The following is a 21,579-nucleotide window of genomic DNA, read 5'->3' as shown; positions in this document are numbered from 1 at the left end:
TTATGTTTTACAAATTTCAAACATCACTTATACCAAATGATATATTCTGGGTTCTCAAAATTGTAGTTGACATTATTTATACAAATAAAATTGTAGAAAAAATCTTTTCTTTTTTATTTATAACCTCTAACATAACGGATTTAGACAAAGAGAAAAGCTATAATCAGCTGGTTGCTTCAGGTTTTCATCAGGAAGTCAATGATTGTTATGTAAATTTGGAATAAGTGATCAGTTTAAGTTAATGGATATTGTAGTACTATCACCATTGTGCATCTATTATATCTGATATGCATGCTAATTACTTTTCTGCTAAACTTTACATAGATTAATATTAAAAGTAAAATTGTATAAAATGTGACAATTTCTTTAACAGTGTCTGATATAGGTGACAGTCTGAGAAAAATGTACCAGAAACGACAAGAGTTGAAGAAAAAGGACAGCAAAGCTGACTTCAAGGATGTTCCCCGATTGACACAGGTATGCTTGGGAACAGAGACAGTGCAGCAAAACTGCTTTTAATTTAATCAAGTAGGAGTGACAGGTATTTTTTCCAAAGTGGTTGTTATACTCCAAGGATTACATTTCTAATTAATTGTTTCGTTAATAAACCAACAACTGGAATTTATAGATGACCAACGGTTGATTTGCGGGTCTAAGTAAGTTTTCCATCTTGGAGCCAACCCAGGCCAACAAAGGTATCAATTATGATGTATTTAACTGTAGATATGTTTCTATAATAAAACTCTGGAACTTACAGCGCACAGAATATGTCATGTTAGTTGGTACTAAAGGATGAGTAGATCAGTTTGTGAAAAAAGTAATCCTAGATTTGGTTGGACCTAAGAGGTTCTCTCACTGATGCCTCCCCTGTCAATAAATGAGTGGAAGACAGTTGAATTGGTGATTTTTGCCTCAGTTCTTGTGATGAAGTCGCAAAGCAAGACTATGGTGCTTCTTTTTTCTGCGGTGATGGTGACGGCATCGGTTTCAACATTTAGCTTTAAAGGTTTAGATCCGTTGCTCACAAGTCGAACCCAACTTTGTATGTGATTAGATCACAAAGTGGACATTTCAACACAGCCGTCATTTACAGATTATCATCCAGAATTTTATGGTCCACTGACTTCAGAAGCTATGGATGTTGGGAATCTGAACATTTTAAGTTTTGTGTTTTGCGGAGTTTCTCAAACAGTTTCGGTGTATAATTCCAACCAAACGTAGATTGTGGCTGAATTGTAGGATGAACATCTCAACATTTAATCTGTAGGGTGTCTACAGATTAAGCAAATTTTAATATTTTGCTGTTAGTATTTTGGGTTGAAAACTATAGATTTCGAGAAATGTTAGTATATCAGCTTTTTTCTTCCCCAATTGACTTATTATATAACAAATGAATTAGTTTATTGGCAAAGTGGAATTATAAATTCTATAATTAGTCAGATGTGTTTTCTTGTCGCTTGTCAGGAAAAGTAATTTTTGGGGTAAATATGCCATATTTACTAGAATTGGGGATTTTTTTTTGAAGTTTGATTTGCACTGCATCAATATTTGTATTACTAGAATATTACAGGGTGCTTCAATTTTTTCAAAACTTAATTAATTTCACAATGTGCCTAAAACTTACTTTACTGACAGAGCGGGATAGGGGACACATATGTAATAAATGTGGATATTTTTGTCTTGTAGATACAGTTTATTCAGCTCTGGAAGACGCTGTATGACATGTTCAGTGATCATAGCGAGGAACAGGAACTTTATCACTCCATAGCTACAGTCGGAACACTACTTCTAGAACTGGGAGAGGTGGGAAAGAAATTCTACCTCAAGAAATCCTCGCCATCGGAAAGCTCTGTAACGGACACGCCTCTGTCCTGTAGTGCAGATAGCGGCATGGATGTGGATCGTCTTGCGCAGAATATTCAGCGTACTCGCCTGGACACGGACAAATCGGGGGACGAAAATCTGGAGGAGGACGGAAGTGATCTGACCTCGGGGATCGAATCAGTGTCAGAGAACAATGCAGAGACTTCAACAGGTGAATCCTCCAAGACAACAGCAGATTCCTCTTCAGATTCTAATCAGTCATTTTCTAAGCCAGACTCTGATTGGTCAATATCATTTGAACAGTTCATAGCTTCTATGTTAACTGAGCCCCCATTGGTTGAATTCTTTGAGAAGCACACAGATGTAACAGAGTCTGTTGCTAAAGTGAGGAATCGAAGGCTGATGAAGAGACAAATTAGTGATTTTCCAGATGATAAAAAGAAATGATCATTTCAGGATAACACGACACAAAATGGCGGCTATTTGGTGAGTGTAGCCTACCATGTGTTAGAAACATTATATGTATTGAGCTTTCTCGAGGTCTTTTGTTAAAAACACTTAACTTTGTAAAGATTCATTACTGACAGCTGAGAATATTCATTTTACTCGACGTATCAAGTAATCTTGTAGTATTTTTCTTTGTATGTTAAACATACTTATATATGGTTTCTATTATTTTGCTCTCTTTCTCGGAGAATTGCATGTGTTAAAAATACTTATTTATGGTTTCCATTATTTTGCTCTCTTTCTCAGAGAATTACATCTGTTTTACACTACTAAATACAATTACATATATATATATTGTTACTTTCCTTTTTCTCTCGTTGTCACTGAGAATTACCTGTATTTTACACTTATTGAAAACATGTTAAACAGCCTTTTTCCCATTACATGTGCTGGTGACATTGATAAAAACCTGTTTGATTTTAATTCATCAGAAACTTTTTCATTGAATAAATTCATGCATGAAAAAGACTGCATACTGATCATTACTTTAGTATTACTAATATGTTCTAGATTGTTTTAGTTTTGAATGAAGGTAAGTCTAAGTTAAATCAGCTGATTTTCTGTGATTGGTTTTGCCTCCTGATATTTATTTGATGTTGTTAATGAATTAGTATTTTGTTGTCCATAAGAACTTGTCATGACACAACAAATGAACTAAGTGCTTTATTTTGAGTAATCTTCATCTACAATAAACTTGCTACAGACAATTTGGCTGTCGACCCCAAATGCTGGTATATGGCTTTATGATTATAACAGGCATGCATGCTATATATAGATTTCTACATATGTTTATGGGTATTTAATTTGAAATGATATTCACATCATAAAGATAATTCAACAGAAAACATGGTCATTAAATTTATAATTCATTTTAGACTGCTTGTTACATTAAATATTCAGTTCATCAATGGTTTTTCTATAACTTTTATGTTATTCCAAAAATGTTCAAAAAAACAAATGATTCATTCTTATAAACAGATATTTCATAAGGGGTAATATTGGTGTTAAGCAGATTCGTATGTTAGACCAATTGTTCAAACTAAACATGGTTCATGTTGAAACTGAAAGTACATGTAGACTAGTTGCTCAACTTGGTCTCTATTACTAAGTGTTCCTTCGAAATATTTAACAGTTAGCCTCTGTATATATATTTGCTGTCAACCTTTTGTTGTACATTGGCGGTACCAAGCTTTTAGATGATCGCTATTTCTTGTGACACAGTTACACACGTACTTAATAACTTCTGTATGTGAATGAACAGACTGTTTAGATGATCGCTATTTCTTGTGACACAGTTACACACGTACTTAATAACTTCTGTATGTGAATGAACAGACTGTTTAGATGATCGCTATTTCTTGTGACACAGTTACACACGTACTTAATAACTTCTGTATGTGAATGAACAGACTGTTTAGATGATCGCTATTTCTTGTGACACAGTTACACACGTACTTAATAACTTCTGTATGTGAATGAACAGACTGTTTAGATGATCGCTATTTCTTGTGACACAGTTACACACGTACTTAATAACTTCTGTATGTGATTGAACAGACTGTTTAGATGATCGCTATTTCTTGTGACACAGCTACACACGTACTTAATAACTTCTGTATGTGATTGAACGGATTGTTCAGATAAGAAATCATAATTGTTGTGGGTTTCATTTTCAAAAGTCATCAGCATACATACATGTATATGACAACCTGAATTAACCCTTTCACCCCTACTGACCATGTTGGGAGTTCACATGATAAATGAATGGCAGAGTCCACTAAAGTTTCTTAGGGTTGAAAGTGTTAAAAAAAAAAATTTAAAGTGTGCATGAGAAATTTATATGGGGTTTCATTTTCATAAATATCCAGTAATTTTGTATGTTGACTGAAGATATCATATGAGCAGTGTTTATTATAATGTTTGAGGGATGTTTCAGTACATTTGTAGGGTATAGTAGTTAGTTGTAGTAGGAATTGTACTGCTTGGTATTCCATGTAAAGTGACTCACAATTCTGTCACTGCTACAAATGTCTTTCAAAATGCATGTATCAGAAATCTGCCATAATTGTGAATTTTACCATACAATGTCTTATCGTACATCTTCACCCGTACCATTGTAATGATAACTGGACCAATGTTCTCATCAGGAGGTTAACAGTTTATAATGATCAGGTAAGATTGAGGTGTATACAGTGTACACTACGTATATTTGTCCTGCTGCGGAATGTGATATTGATTTTCCTAAAAATGGATTATTACTCAATGTCTATAACTGTATTAAATACAAGTTGTATGAAGCATCACGTAAATGTGAATTCATCCATGTATGTAATCATTCATCCATGTCTGTATAAATTTAGCCATGTCTGTATGTATGTACTGCTTGAAATGTGCTGCATGTTGTTGTAAATGTAAAACCTCCGTCACAACCAGCCATACTTCAGTGTATGTACGACAAAATCACCAAGGAACTCATGAGCATCACACGATCTTCTCAGAAACTATTGAGCAGACACACCAACCATAATTACATGTGATGGGTGTTGAGTATACCAAACAAACTCTACGATTTCCCAAGAAATACAAGGGACACAACTTTGCGGACTCAAAGAACACACAAAATACTTCGGTTGACAGTGCACACAGCATGTATGATTGTTGGTGACAGAGGCTCAACTGAAATTTTGTATTCTGTGTATTAGGTTACTTCTTTGAATTATTGATTATAATGTTATTATATAATTATAATGACTCAGAATTCTTTTAAGCATTAATTAAAATTCTCTATGATTATAATAACTCAAAATTTTCTTACGTTGGTAATAAAAAAATTTCCTGAAACAGTCTTAGATTTGTAAACATTTGAACAAACCACAAATCAATTTCCAGTTCAAAAGTTATGTTCAGTTTCAGTTTAATTTTTCAAAATTTTCAGTACATCGTACCTGAGGTTATGTGTTAGTATTGGATGTTAAAGTGCTAATTGAGTTCTGAAGACGAAAAGCTGTAAACGTTTTTTCCACTTACAATATGCTACTTAAATTAGCTGGTCTTTTGATGGGCATCATCACATACTGTTATATTGAAGCCTATTTTCAGATGGGTTATTATTTTTTGAAGCTGAGTATACCCAGTTTGAAGAAGGCACGCTATACCTAATATCAGAAGGGAAATAAATTGGGCAGTTGTTTTGTATTTCCATGTATGTATTATCATAGGTAAATGTAGTGTTGGTACATCACATCAGAACTATTAATGTAAGTTTAGGTTGTACAATGTTGGCTGCTACCTAAATACTAGTAGTATAGTTTGATAATTGACCAATATCAGTCTTTCAAATATTGTTAAAGGACCAATGATTAAAGCACGGATAAAAAAATTCATGATTTTAGTTTTTCTGAAGAAAAAATCAGTAATATTTTATAATGAATGTCATAACATTCTGTATTAAGAGTTTGTTACTGACAAAGATGTGTCTTATCACATTGAGATTAAAAAAAATGTAAAATGTTGAGAGAAATTAAGGTGTTTGAATTATTCAGATGTATATTTTCACTTCAATCACCCTTCAGTATTTCTATTGATAGAAATTCAGTTAAGATATCAATTCCATTGTGCATTAAGATGTAAAACTATCTCTATTTCTTCAAAACATGTTTTACCCTTTAATTTCTATACGACCATTACCTACTCGACATCAGTCGACCAAAAATGATTTTATAATTTCATCAAAGGCTGACTTGCAATGAGCGCAATGCTTATATTGTTGAAAGTGATATTACAACTTCACATGAACTGGGGCTGATATCTTAGGATAAAGTATTGATATTATTTCTTTAATGCAGCTGTTTTTACTTTAAATTTCAGGTTTATACTTAGACTAAGTCAGTTATTTACTGGGTGTTTACTGTGTTTTAATGAATTTTTTGTTTATTGCTGTAATTTAAACAATTCATGTAAACATTGTCCCGGTAATTTTCTTCATAATACCTCATTTTGCTTGAAAACATGTTATACATTGAACTGAGGGTGATTTGATACTGATACTCTAGTAGTCGTGTAAGGGGACACAATCCATTTCCCTAGATGTTGTACGTAATACTAATAAACATCAAACAAGTGCTAGCTACATTTGTTTCAAATGTGATAATACTTTATCATACTGAATTATTCATGATACAAGTTATTAGATGTTGGATTCCTCTTAGCTGAGGAAAGTTATATAAAGATGTCACACCACTTTGTACTGTTTGGAAGCTGTATCCAGAGCGATATGTTGGTAAACACAATTCACGCCTTTATGTTTCATGAATGAAGATACTGTGCAATAGTGTATGATGAAAAAAATATTCATATATTCACAATAAATTCTACGAGGTATTCAGACGTTTTCTGTTTTCTCTTTCATCGCTTAGTCTTCTGTGAATATGCCATATTTCAATATTTCAGTTGTTTAGCAACAATTCATCAACACCAATATCAAACAATTACTGTTTTTCTTGTCTCACTGAAAGGAAAAGTGGAAGTGAGACGAAGGTTCTTTCTGTTAGAGTAAATTCTGGATTACTTCGATGCCAGTTTAATATGACCTTAACTGTAGGTGGATATCGTAGATCCTATAACTTCATAGGTAACCAGAGTGTAGGTGGATATCGTAGATCCTATGACTTTATAGGTAACCAGAGTGTAGGTGGATATCGTAGATCCTATGACGTTATAGGTAACCAGAGTGTAGGTGGATATCGTAGATCCTATGACTTTAGGTAACCAGAGTGTAGGTGGATATCGTAGATCCTATTACGTTATAGGTAACCAGAGTGTAGGTGGATATCGTAGATCCTATGACTTTATAGGTAACCAAAGTGTAGGTGGATATCGTAGATCCTATGTCTTTAGGTAACCAGAGTGTAGGTGGATATCGTAGATTCTATGACTTTAGGTAACCAGAGTGTAGGTGGATATCGTAGATCCTATGACTTTGTAGGTAACCAGAGTGTAGGTGGATATCGTAGATCCTGTGACTTTATAGGTAACCAGAGTGTAGGTGGATATCGCAGATCCTGTGACTTTATAGGTAACCAGAGTGTAGGTGGATGTCGTAGATCGTATGACTTTATAGGTAACCAGAGTGTAGGTGGATATCTTAGATCTTATGACTTTATAGGTAACCAGAGTGTAGGTGGATATCGTAGATCCTATGACATTATAGGTAACCAGAGTGTAGGTGGATATCGTAGATCCTGTGACTTTATAGGTAACCAGAGTGTAGGTGGATATCGTAGATCCTATGACTTTATAGGTAACCGGAGTGTAGGTGGATATCGTAGATCCTATGACTTTATACGTAACCAGAGTGTAGGTGGATATCGTAGATCCTATGACTTTATAGGTAACCAGAGTGTAGGTGGATATCGTAGATTCTATATGACATTATAGGTAACTAGAGTGTAGGTGGATATCGTAGATCCTATGACTTTATAGGTAACCAGAGTGTAGGTGGATATCGTAGATCCTATGACTTTATACGTAACCAGAGTGTAGGTGGATATCGTAGATCCTATGACTTTATAGGTAACCAGAGTGTAGGTGGATATCGTAGATTCTATATGACATTATAGGTAACTAGAGTGTAGGTGGATATCGTAGATCCTGTGACTTTATAGGTAACCAGAGTGTAGGTGGATATCGCAGATCATGTGACTTTATAGGTAACCAGAGTGTAGGTGGATGTCGTAGATCGTATGACTTTAAAGGTAACCAGAATGTAGGTGGATGTCGTAGATCGTATGACTTTATAGGTAACCAGAGTGTAGGTGGATATCGTAGATCCTATGACTTTATAGGTAACCAGAGTGTAGGTGGATATCGTAGATCCTATGACATTATAGGTAACCAGAGTGTAGGTGGATATCGTAGATCGTATGACTTTATATGTAACCAGAGTGTAGGTGGATATCGTAGATCCTATGACATTATAGGTAGCCAGAGTGTAGGTGGATATCGTAGATCCTATGACATTATAGGTAACCAGAGTGTAGGTGGATATCGTAGATCATGTGACTTTATAGGTAACCAGAGTGTAGGTGGATATCGTAGATCCTATGACTTTATAGGTAACCAGAGTGTAGGTGGATATCGTAGATTCTATATGACATTATAGGTAACTAGAGTGTAGGTGGATATCGTAGATCCTATGACTTTATAGGTAACCAGAGTGTAGGTGGATATCGTAGATCCTATGACTTTATATGTAACCAGAGTGTAGGTGGATATCGTAGATCCTATGACTTTATAGGTAACCAGAGTGTAGGTGGATATCGTAGATCCTATGACTTTATAGGTAACCAGAGTGTAGGTGGATATCGTAGATCCTATGACTTTATATGTAACCAGAGTGTAGGTGGATATCGTAGATCCTATGACTTTATAGGTAACCAGAGTGTAGGTGGATATCGTAGATCCTATGACTTTATAGGTAACCAGAGTGTAGGTGGATATCGTAGATCCTGTGACTTTATAGGTAACCAGAGTGTAGGTGGATATCGTAGATCCTATGACTTTATATGTAACCAGAGTGTAGGTGGATATCGTAGATCCTATGACTTTATAGGTAACCAGAGTGTAGGTGGATATCGTAGATCCTATGACTTTCTAGGTAACCAGAGTGTAGGTGGATATCGTAGATCCTATGACTTTATAGGTAACCAGAGTGTAGGTGGATATCGTAGATCCTATAACTTCATAGGTAACCAGAGTGTAGGTCGATATCGTAGATCCTTTGACTTTATAGGTAACCAGAGTGTAGGTGGATATCGTAGATCCTATGACGTTATAGGTAACCAGAGTGTAGGTGGATATCGTAGATCCTATGACTTTAGGTAACCAGAGTGTAGGTGGATATCGTAGATCCTATGACTTTGTAGGTAACCAGAGTGTAGGTGGATATCGTAGATCCTATGACTTTATAGGTAACCAAAGTGTAGGTGGATATCGTAGATCCTATGACTTTAGGTAACCAGAGTGTAGGTGGATATCGTAGATTCTATGACTTTAGGTAACCAGAGTGTAGGTGGATATCGTAGATCCTATGACTTTGTAGGTAACCAGAGTGTAGGTGGATATCGTAGATCCTGTGACTTTATAGGTAACCAGAGTGTAGGTGGATATCGCAGATCCTGTGACTTTATAGGTAACCAGAGTGTAGGTGGATGTCGTAGATCGTATGACTTTATAGGTAACCAGAGTGTAGGTGGATATCTTAGATCTTATGACTTTATAGGTAACCAGAGTGTAGGTGGATATCGTAGATCCTATGACTTTATATGTAACCAGAGTGTAGGTGGATATCGTAGATCCTATGACTTTATATGTAACCAGAGTGTAGGTGGATATCGTAGATCCTATGACTTTATAGGTAACCAGAGTGTAGGTGGATATCGTAGATCCTATGACTTTATAGGTAACCAGAGTGTAGGTGGATATCGTAGATCCTGTGACTTTATAGGTAACCAGAGTGTAGGTGGATATCGTAGATCCTATGACTTTATATGTAACCAGAGTGTAGGTGGATATCGTAGATCCTATGACTTTATAGGTAACCAGAGTGTAGGTGGATATCGTAGATCCTATGACTTTCTAGGTAACCAGAGTGTAGGTGGATATCGTAGATCCTATGACTTTATAGGTAACCAGAGTGTAGGTGGATATCGTAGATCCTATAACTTCATAGGTAACCAGAGTGTAGGTGGATATCGTAGATCCTATGACTTTAGGTAACCAGAGTGTAGGTGGATATCGTAGATCCTATTACGTTATAGGTAACCAGAGTGTAGGTGGATATCGTAGATCCTATGACTTTATAGGTAACCAAAGTGTAGGTGGATATCGTAGATCCTATGACTTTAGGTAACCAGAGTGTAGGTGGATATCGTAGATTCTATGACTTTAGGTAACCAGAGTGTAGGTGGATATCGTAGATCCTATGACTTTGTAGGTAACCAGAGTGTAGGTGGATATCGTAGATCCTGTGACTTTATAGGTAACCAGAGTGTAGGTGGATATCGCAGATCCTGTGACTTTATAGGTAACCAGAGTGTAGGTGGATGTCGTAGATCGTATGACTTTATAGGTAACCAGAGTGTAGGTGGATATCTTAGATCTTATGACTTTATAGGTAACCAGAGTGTAGGTGGATATCGTAGATCCTATGACATTATAGGTAACCAGAGTGTAGGTGGATATCGTAGATCCTGTGACTTTATAGGTAACCAGAGTGTAGGTGGATATCGTAGATCCTATGACTTTATAGGTAACCGGAGTGTAGGTGGATATCGTAGATCCTATGACTTTATACGTAACCAGAGTGTAGGTGGATATCGTAGATCCTATGACTTTATAGGTAACCAGAGTGTAGGTGGATATCGTAGATTCTATATGACATTATAGGTAACTAGAGTGTAGGTGGATATCGTAGATCCTATGACTTTATAGGTAACCAGAGTGTAGGTGGATATCGTAGATCCTATGACTTTATACGTAACCAGAGTGTAGGTGGATATCGTAGATCCTATGACTTTATAGGTAACCAGAGTGTAGGTGGATATCGTAGATTCTATATGACATTATAGGTAACTAGAGTGTAGGTGGATATCGTAGATCCTGTGACTTTATAGGTAACCAGAGTGTAGGTGGATATCGCAGATCATGTGACTTTATAGGTAACCAGAGTGTAGGTGGATGTCGTAGATCGTATGACTTTAAAGGTAACCAGAATGTAGGTGGATGTCGTAGATCGTATGACTTTATAGGTAACCAGAGTGTAGGTGGATATCGTAGATCCTATGACTTTATAGGTAACCAGAGTGTAGGTGGATATCGTAGATCCTATGACATTATAGGTAACCAGAGTGTAGGTGGATATCGTAGATCGTATGACTTTATATGTAACCAGAGTGTAGGTGGATATCGTAGATCCTATGACATTATAGGTAGCCAGAGTGTAGGTGGATATCGTAGATCCTATGACATTATAGGTAACCAGAGTGTAGGTGGATATCGTAGATCATGTGACTTTATAGGTAACCAGAGTGTAGGTGGATATCGTAGATCCTATGACTTTATAGGTAACCAGAGTGTAGGTGGATATCGTAGATTCTATATGACATTATAGGTAACTAGAGTGTAGGTGGATATCGTAGATCCTATGACTTTATAGGTAACCAGAGTGTAGGTGGATATCGTAGATCCTATGACTTTATATGTAACCAGAGTGTAGGTGGATATCGTAGATCCTATGACTTTATAGGTAACCAGAGTGTAGGTGGATATCGTAGATCCTATGACTTTATAGGTAACCAGAGTGTAGGTGGATATCGTAGATCCTATGACTTTATATGTAACCAGAGTGTAGGTGGATATCGTAGATCCTATGACTTTATAGGTAACCAGAGTGTAGGTGGATATCGTAGATCCTATGACTTTATAGGTAACCAGAGTGTAGGTGGATATCGTAGATCCTGTGACTTTATAGGTAACCAGAGTGTAGGTGGATATCGTAGATCCTATGACTTTATATGTAACCAGAGTGTAGGTGGATATCGTAGATCCTATGACTTTATAGGTAACCAGAGTGTAGGTGGATATCGTAGATCCTATGACTTTCTAGGTAACCAGAGTGTAGGTGGATATCGTAGATCCTATGACTTTATAGGTAACCAGAGTGTAGGTGGATATCGTAGATCCTATAACTTCATAGGTAACCAGAGTGTAGGTCGATATCGTAGATCCTTTGACTTTATAGGTAACCAGAGTGTAGGTGGATATCGTAGATCCTATGACGTTATAGGTAACCAGAGTGTAGGTGGATATCGTAGATCCTATGACTTTAGGTAACCAGAGTGTAGGTGGATATCGTAGATCCTATGACTTTGTAGGTAACCAGAGTGTAGGTGGATATCGTAGATCCTATGACTTTATAGGTAACCAAAGTGTAGGTGGATATCGTAGATCCTATGACTTTAGGTAACCAGAGTGTAGGTGGATATCGTAGATTCTATGACTTTAGGTAACCAGAGTGTAGGTGGATATCGTAGATCCTATGACTTTGTAGGTAACCAGAGTGTAGGTGGATATCGTAGATCCTGTGACTTTATAGGTAACCAGAGTGTAGGTGGATATCGCAGATCCTGTGACTTTATAGGTAACCAGAGTGTAGGTGGATGTCGTAGATCGTATGACTTTATAGGTAACCAGAGTGTAGGTGGATATCTTAGATCTTATGACTTTATAGGTAACCAGAGTGTAGGTGGATATCGTAGATCCTATGACTTTATATGTAACCAGAGTGTAGGTGGATATCGTAGATCCTATGACTTTATATGTAACCAGAGTGTAGGTGGATATCGTAGATCCTATGACTTTATAGGTAACCAGAGTGTAGGTGGATATCGTAGATCCTATGACTTTATAGGTAACCAGAGTGTAGGTGGATATCGTAGATCCTGTGACTTTATAGGTAACCAGAGTGTAGGTGGATATCGTAGATCCTATGACTTTATATGTAACCAGAGTGTAGGTGGATATCGTAGATCCTATGACTTTATAGGTAACCAGAGTGTAGGTGGATATCGTAGATCCTATGACTTTCTAGGTAACCAGAGTGTAGGTGGATATCGTAGATCCTATGACTTTATAGGTAACCAGAGTGTAGGTGGATATCGTAGATCCTATAACTTCATAGGTAACCAGAGTGTAGGTCGATATCGTAGATCCTTTGACTTTATAGGTAACCAGAGTTAGGTGGATATCGTGACATTGATGGGTTTTAGTAAGTATATACTGGAAAGTACTTAATAAATGCAATTACCCTAGAGTGAAGATATTACATTTTTTATATAATATTACCTTTGGGAGCAGCATTGACAGCACTTCGATACCCGTGTTTCTGTCTTGGTGAAAAAAACAAGTACAAGTCTATGATACATATAAGCTACGTAACAACGTGTTATTATTGACAACACCTTACACAATGACTATATACAATAATAATTACTGTTAAATTATACGTGTGTATGTAATGATTTTTTAAACGAATTACTTGAAATAGTGCTACAGTCTATATACTGTCTTATTCTATACTAAACATGCTGACATATGTATAATTATAGATGTGAGGGTTTCTATAAAGAAGTCCGAAAAGCCTGTGACGTATTTTTCTAATTCGGTACATCTTTGCCTTTTTCCGCGCGCCAATACCAATCGATCAAACATGTAGAAGCGTATTTTAGCGAACAAGTCTCATCCTGCCGCGTGAAACAGTATAAATAGGGCTGCGAGCAGACGACAGGCAGCAGTGTGTATTGGATCAGCAAGGTGAACACATTCACTGTACTATACCTACGACTACACACGTATACAGTGTATCGACTGGTTATAAACTACATATACCTAGCTACTCTACGGTTATTAGAAAAGGTGATTAATGTAAACAAATCTTAAAGGTTTTGAATAAGAATGTCAAACTTAATCATTACTATTTTATGGGAAGCGTAATTGGTGTTAAAATTTAGCTAGTAAACCTCACAGCATTTACCTTCATTTGCCCTGATAGTAACAAATCGTATGTAAGGATTATAAAGAAAGTTCGCCTTAAGAGACTGTTTCATTTCATATAGGCCTACTACGTAAAGTTAAGGTTAAGGTGATTTCAACGAAATAATTATAGGTTTTCAACAAAACAAAATTCAGTAATATTTCTATTATCTTCATGCAAGTTTAGAAGTTTTCATTGTATAGACGTAAATATTACCAATCGTTAGCACACTTCACTTATATTTATCTACAGTATACCATTTAAATAAAGTAATGGAGGAGCACATACTATAACTGTTCTATAAATCTCCTTTCAGATTTAATAATCATGGCGGCACCACCCATCCTTCCCCCTGGAGGACTCCTTGAAATCGTCTTCTCCTTTGATACTACTGGATCCATGTCCTCCATACTTGAGGAGGTACAGGGAAGGCTACAGGACATGATTCAGCACCTCCAGGCGGATATTCCCGGCATCAGAATTGGTGTCATAGCCCATGGCGATTACTGTGACGACAAAGTCTTCTACTTGACCAAGGAACTTGACCTCTGTACAAACGTTGTAGAACTTTGTAACTTCGTGAAGGGTGTGGAAGGAACTGGTGGCGGAGATGAAGACGAATGTTATGAATTAATTCTCCGAATGGTCCGACAAAATTTCTCATGGACACCAACATCACAGAAAATCCTGGTCATGATTGGAGACGCCAAACCCCATGAACCTGAATATGAACTGAATGTTGATAACATTGACTGGAGAGCAGAAGTCAATGATCTTCACAATATGGTAAGTAATGGAACCATAAATGATCGATAAGCCGTATTAATCAGACATAACTATACTTTTATAATATCAATATGAATCTCTTAAGAGGACTGAGTTAGTTCCTGTATAATCAACAATGTCAATCTTTATTTTTCAGGGTGTGAAAATATATGGTGTCCAGGTGTTTGAACACCAAGATGTTGAGGACTTCTACAAGACGATTTCCACAAACACAGAAGGACATTTTCTCAAACTGAGCGAATTTTCCAACATCTGTGACTTCCTCATGGCTATCTGTTATCGGGAGAGGGGCGAAGATCTATTTTCTGTAAGTATCAAACACTGCCAAAAACACATAAAAGTTTAACTGGCATATAAAATGGATTAGTATACAATAAATGATTTGTTATCTATCATTTAGATAAAATTAAAGCATCGTTAAGACAAATATCAATAATTTCTAATTTGTCTATTACAGGGCTACGAAGCCGAGGTCCGAGGTCGATATGGGTCAGGTGGTATTAACAGAGACCTAGAGGGATTATTTGGAACTCTGAGGAAGGCCGATTCTGGTACAAGTGACATTCACCCAGCCCCGCCACTTATTTCACCAATGTCATCTACAACAACGACTGTTATAATGCCAACACCAAAGGTGACTCCTATGAGGCCAAGGATGAATCCTAAGCGAAGGAACGCCACTGTCAGCAATATTAAGGTAACGACTCGACTGGTTTTTAGAGGCTTTACATTTTAAACAAAATCTAAAATTCCAAATATCAAACCAAAATTTGAATACTAATCACTGTAAATAAATTCCTTCGCCAATGCTTAAAGATTAAATTTCTTCTCTTGATATTAACTTGTTTAAGCTGCTGTGAATGCAATATCAACTAATAACTATCTATTTATTTTTTTCCAGAACAAACTCAAGAACAATGGTGATGATGCTGATATGATTCCGAGAGAGAAAACAACGAATAAAGCCTTCACGTGCAACTGTTTAAATTGGTCGTCATGGCGACTGGCGTACATTCCAACAGACGTGAATGAAGAAAAGACAAAACGTGGATTCAGGCGGAACTTCAAGGGAGCATGCCATAGGCGTGTCCAATTATTCAGAGACAATTACAAATCAGCCCTCTATGAGGTAGCAGTACAAACAAAGGCACGTGGAAAACGCCACGTGATGTTCTCCAAGGTCATTTCCAGTACTATTGACAATCGTGAATGGGAATACAATCTTCTGTTTGGAGCGAAACAACGACTTCGCAGACAAATAAAAAGTGTTGTCGAACAAGGCTGCAAAGTATTTGTAAGAAGGGCAGTCCTGAGTAAGAAATCCCTTGCTGAAGTGGACACTTTGGACAAATATAGTTACGCATGGAACCTTCAAAAAGACACTCGTCAACACAGACGTGTCGTGAGAGACTTTTTAGTTATTTCCGGTGAATGTATGGAGGAATGAATTTAAGATTTGTGACACTCATACTTAAGTGATGAAATAAGAAATATATGAACAGCATGTGATATCGAAGTAAATTGCCATTTCATTAATTTGATTGCCCTTTCATTTGTATTTTGTATTTGTTATATAAATGTGTCATATGTATGTATTGTTCGTATTACTCTTTACCTATCTTGTTATTGTTGTGTTTGAAATAAACATTAATATTGATTTATCTTTGTCGTGGTATATCAATGGTCAAATGGTTAACAGATGACCATCGTCTTATAATATCAAGGAATAAAATTCAAACTGTATTCAGAAAATGTATTTCAATATAGTAACATTATCCGTAATGCAAGAAAACATTAAACTTGTGGTGTGAAGAAATATGAAAACAAACGAAAATAAAACCAACACTCAACGTAATATGAATAATAGGGTAAGAAGTTCCTGGATGATAAATATCGCTTTAGATCTAACATTTTGATGTTTTGCAGTTGTATATGGATGTATATATAAACGATCAGTATATATACATATGTACATGTAATATCAAACACATACATGTAATTATTGACTGAACTCTCCTGACATGCACTTTAGTTTACAGGAGTCGATAACGCATTATTGAAGAAAATTTGATCAATTCAATTTCTCTGATTATATAGACATGTTTATGTCGAAAAATGAACAAAACTCATCTTACAAACGTTATTAAGATATGTTGATAATGAGCGGATTAATTGATAGCGATACATATAGCAGTCGTAATAGTTTTTTTAGCGCATTTGGACTGAAATATTTTTGCTAATTTATACTAGTGCTAATCGCAAATTGCAGAAGAAATATTACAATATTATCTACGAAAATATTGTGGATATGCTAATTCATCATTTCGTTGACCAGTTTAAATTCAGCTATACGCTAAAAGTCCAGTGGACCAAAATATAAACCACTGACAGTAGTTTGGAATGAAATCATTGAGAATATAAAAACAAATATTAGAAATAGTATGTATCATTCCTCATACAATGTCACAATTTGAACTAGGAATCGATAACCAGTACAATGGGTATGCATGTGACTTCAAGACAGAAGGTAAAATAGCATGAACGGGAAATAAACAAATAATGAAAAAACAACAGTTAAACATCAGAGGCGAAACGAGGATATCTGCTAAGGTCAAACGAATCACAAAGAGTGGAAGTAATACAAATATAAACCTAACATTGAAAATAGGCAACTGGGTGTTAACACAATATAAATAAATAAAATGGAAAAATAACCCACTGCATAATACGGTATACTACGTTGACTTGCTTGGGTTCCATGTACTTTGTGGTTTAACGACAAACTACCTTTATATGAGGAACCAACACATAGTGATTTAATATTTTTGAAAAAAATAAATAAATAAATTGAAATGAAATGACCAGGAAGAACATAAGAATAAACTTATAATTCTATATTACGATCACTATATACAATTACCATCTGATATGGTATATATAGAAACGGCTTCGTCGTTTCAAAACCTTATTGTCAAGTTCATTAATACTGTTGATAAAACACAGCACATCATAACGTAACTCAAAGTACAATATTTTGTAGATTCAAATAATGAAAGTGTTTTATCCAATGGTGTTCAGAAATAAGCTATTCAAGGATCGGAAATATCTAATTAAAATATTCTCTCACAATCAAATAAAAACAAAAGTCAAACAAATGAATTTTTTTTTTCGAAAAAATCTTGGTTAATCATGAACAATATTACATCTGGGTGCATGTATATTGCGTGTAACTCGTTATCCAACTGATAATAGGACCCTTACATCAACAGCAGCCACAAATACATTATCTATTGATACGAGTACTTATAATATTTTCGCATTACTTAATCCGGAGATTCGGCACACTAAATACAATGCTTATGATAATACATATATTGATTAAATCATTACGAAAACGGGTAATTTAAAGGAGGATGTGACATTGTAGAAATGTATATATACTGAACTTATAATACCAAATATTATATATCAACTCTAGGAATCAATGTTAATAGAAGCAAGAACTGAGGTAACATATTTTACCATACTATGTATCACCGAAAGTCTGACATATATTATTGTAATATAACGTATTTATGTTACATAGCAGATCGTGCGTAAGTCAATAAAGACTACATGTATATGGAAATGAACACACACGTGCTTACATACAGAACAATGTGTAACATTCGATCATTTTTTTAATAGAATCGAGATATCATATATATACATGACTGAGAATTTGACTAAATTGATAATTTATATAATCCTTGTTGTGTTTTCGTTCTGTCTATCGATATATATACTGTAGCGTATCACATTTATATAATGAGTTAATACAATTCCAGTGTCGCATGAACATTATGATGAAATGAATATTATACGTTTATTGAAAATTATCAAGGATAATACTTTTAAAGAGGCATGGTCTTCATAAATATATATACGGCGGTCCACTGAGGCCTTTCATATTCTAACTGTGCTGACTCATGCATAGTTGTAGACGCAAGGCTTAATTCTACGAAAAAGTCCGAATACACTCTGACGCGATTTCTAACTCGATACTCCTCTGATAATTTCCAATGAAGTGGTGTTCGTTATCAAACATGTAGTAGCGTATTTTTAGCGAACAAGTTTCAGCCTGCCGCAGTAAACAGTATAAATAGGGCTGCGAGCAGACGACAGGCAGCAGTGTGTATTGGATCGGCGAGGTGAACACATACACTGTACGATACCTACGACTACACACTTATACAGTGTAAAGCTATCAACTGGTAAACTACATATACCTAAGCTACCTTACTCTTAGGTTATTAGAAAAAGGTGATTAATATAAACAAATCTTATAGGCTTTCAATTAGAGAACGTAACTTAATCATTACTATTTCTAGGTAGCGTTGTTAATATTAGCTGTAAACCCCACAGTCTTTACCATAACTTCTAAGGTATCTTTATTTTGCCCAATTACAACAAATCTTATACAGTGTTTAAAAAGAACAAATATGTTCACCTTAAGATACTGCTCCTTTCCATCAGGAGCTCAGACAATACTGTCATAAAGTATTGAATATAACAAATCTAAAAAATAATGTCATTTTATATCAAAGTAGTATGTACGAATAAGTAATTTAATTGAACTATAAATCTCCTTTCAGATTTAATAATCATGGCGGCACCACCCATGCTTCCACCTGGAGGACTCCTTGAAATCGTCTTCTCCTTTGATACTACCGGATCCATGTCCTCCATACTTGAGGAGGTCCAGGGAAGGCTACAGGACATGATACAGCGCCTCCAGGCTGATATTCCCGGCATCAGAATTGGTGTCATAGCCCATGGCGATTACTGTGACGACAAAGTCTTCTACTTGACCAAGGAACTTGACCTCTGTACAAACGTTGTAGAACTTTGTAACTTCGTGAAGGGTGTGGAAGGAACTGGTGGCGGAGATGAAGATGAATGTTATGAATTAATTCTCCGAATGGTCCGACAAAATTTCACATGGACACCAGCATCACAGAAAATCCTGGTCATGATTGGAGACGCCAAACCCCATGAACCTGAATATGAACTGAATGTTGATAACATTGACTGGAGAGCAGAAGTCAATGATCTTCACAATATGGTAAGTAATGGAACCATAACTTATCAATAACCTGTATTATTCAGAAATAATTATACCATTATAATATCAATATTTATCTCTAAAGAGCACTGAGTTAATTCCTGTATAATCAACAATATCAATCTTTATTTTTCAGGGTGTGAAAATATATGGTGTCCAGGTGTTTGATCACCAAGATGTTGAGGACTTCTACAAGACGATTTCCACAAACACAGAAGGACATTACCTCAAGCTGAGCGAATTTTCCAACATCTGTGACTTCCTCATGGCTATTTGTTATCGGGAGAGGGGCGAGGATCTATTTTCTGTAAGTATCAAACACTGCCAAAAACACATAAAAGTTTAACTGGCATATAAAATGGATTAGTATACAATAAATTATTTGTTATCTATCATTTAGATAAAATTAAAGCTTCGTTCAGACAAATATCAATAATTTCCAATTTGTCTATTACAGGGCTACGAAGCCGAGGTCCGAGGTCGATATGGGTCAGGTGGTATTAACAGAGACCTAGAGGGATTATTTGGAACTCTGAGGAAGGCCGATTCTGGTACAAGTGACATTCACCCAGCCCCGCCACTTATTTCACCAATGTCATCTACAACAACGACTGTTACAATGCCAATACCAAAGGTGACTCCTATTAGGCCAAGGGTGAATCCCAAGCGAAGGAACGTCACTGTCAGCAATATAAAGGTAACGACTGGTTTTTAGAGGCTTTACATTTTAAACAAAATTTTAAATTCCAAATATTAAAAAAAGATTTGAATACTAATCACTGTAAATAAATTCCTTCGGCAATGATCTAAGATTAAATTTCTTTTCTTGATATTAATTTGTTTAAGCTGCTGTGAATTCAACATCAACTAATAATTATCTATTTCATTTTTCCAGAATAAACTCAAGAGCAATGGTGATGATGCTGATATGATTCCAAGAGAGAAAACAACGAATAAAGCCTTCACGTGCAACTGTTTAAATTGGTCGTCATGGCGACTGGCGTACATTCCAACAGACGTGAATGAAGAAAAGACAAAACGTGGATTCACGCGGAACTTCAGGGGAGCATGTCATAGACGTGTCCAACTATTCAGAGACAATTGTAAATCAGCCCTCTATGAGGTAGTAGTACAAACAAAGGCACGTGGAAAACGCCACGTGATGTTCTCCAAGGTCATTTCCGGTACTATTGACAATCGTGAATGGGAATACAATCTTCTGTTTGGAGCGAAACAACGACTTCGCAGACAAATAAAAAGCATTATCGAACAGGGCTGCAAAGTGTTTGTGAGAAGGGCAATCTTGAATAAGAAATCTTTTGCTGAAGTAGACACTTTGGACAAATATAGTTACGCATGGAACCTTCAAAAAGACACTCGTCAACACAGACGTGTCGTGAGAGACTATGTCGTCATTTCCGGTGAATGTATGGAGGAATAAACTTTTATCATCCGATTAAAGACATAATTTCAATGTGTTATGAACTCATTAACATAATATTGAGGTGCTAAAATGACATTGAACTAAATTGTCATATCTTGCCAAGTCACATTAGTTTTAAATTATATTATTTTTTATTTTGTATGTTAATTGTTTGGTTTTAAATAAAGCCATTTGATATATCGTTGGCAGTATTGTTGTTATTTAACTGATATTGTCAAATGAGTCATAAAAAGAAAAACATAGTCAGTATGGAATGAGTGACTAAAAGTAACAGTATCTCCTTCGTATGTAAAAAAAAGTATGATATTAAATGCGAATTTTATA

At 35.8% G+C, this 21,579-nt stretch overlaps 3 protein-coding genes across 5 annotated transcripts in view; all 3 read left to right on the top strand.

Annotated features, from left to right (window-relative positions):
- Positions 1–6,715, top strand: part of LOC117335420 (TBC1 domain family member 9-like) — a 30,217-nt gene extending 23,502 nt beyond the window's left edge. The window contains exons 29-30 of the mRNA XM_033895392.1: positions 374–477; positions 1,687–6,715. Of these exons, the coding sequence (XP_033751283.1) occupies positions 374–477; positions 1,687–2,271 (689 nt within the window). The 3' untranslated portion in view covers positions 2,272–6,715. The remainder of the gene's footprint in view (positions 1–373; positions 478–1,686) is intronic.
- A 6,914-nt stretch (positions 6,716–13,629) lies between these two features.
- On the top strand, positions 13,630–16,364 carry LOC117335418. 2 transcript variants are annotated; one of them, XM_033895390.1, is made up of 5 exons: positions 13,630–13,803; positions 14,238–14,707; positions 14,844–15,014; positions 15,165–15,404; positions 15,609–16,364. In XM_033895390.1, exons 2-5 carry the CDS (start codon positions 14,249–14,251, stop codon positions 16,152–16,154), a joined length of 1,416 nt encoding a protein of 471 aa, XP_033751281.1. In that variant the 5' UTR covers positions 13,630–13,803; positions 14,238–14,248; the 3' UTR covers positions 16,155–16,364. The 2 variants fall into 2 exon arrangements, with proteins under 2 accessions (XP_033751281.1, XP_033751282.1); XM_033895391.1 differs by lacking the exon at positions 13,630–13,803 and having other exon boundaries at positions 13,826–14,707.
- A 2,268-nt stretch (positions 16,365–18,632) lies between these two features.
- LOC117335417 lies at positions 18,633–21,392 on the top strand. Of its 2 annotated transcripts, none has more exons than XM_033895389.1 (5): positions 18,633–18,960; positions 19,342–19,811; positions 19,948–20,118; positions 20,269–20,508; positions 20,707–21,392. In XM_033895389.1, exons 2-5 carry the CDS (start codon positions 19,353–19,355, stop codon positions 21,250–21,252), a joined length of 1,416 nt encoding a protein of 471 aa, XP_033751280.1. In that variant the 5' UTR covers positions 18,633–18,960; positions 19,342–19,352; the 3' UTR covers positions 21,253–21,392. The 2 variants fall into 2 exon arrangements, with proteins under 2 accessions (XP_033751280.1, XP_033751279.1); XM_033895388.1 differs by having other exon boundaries at positions 18,633–19,009.
- Positions 21,393–21,579: the final 187 nt, after the last annotated feature.

This window comes from Pecten maximus, chromosome 10 (assembly GCF_902652985.1).
Source record: "Pecten maximus chromosome 10, xPecMax1.1, whole genome shotgun sequence".
NCBI lineage: Eukaryota > Metazoa > Mollusca > Bivalvia > Pectinida > Pectinidae > Pecten > Pecten maximus.
This window is presented reverse-complemented; position numbering and strand designations above follow the sequence as displayed.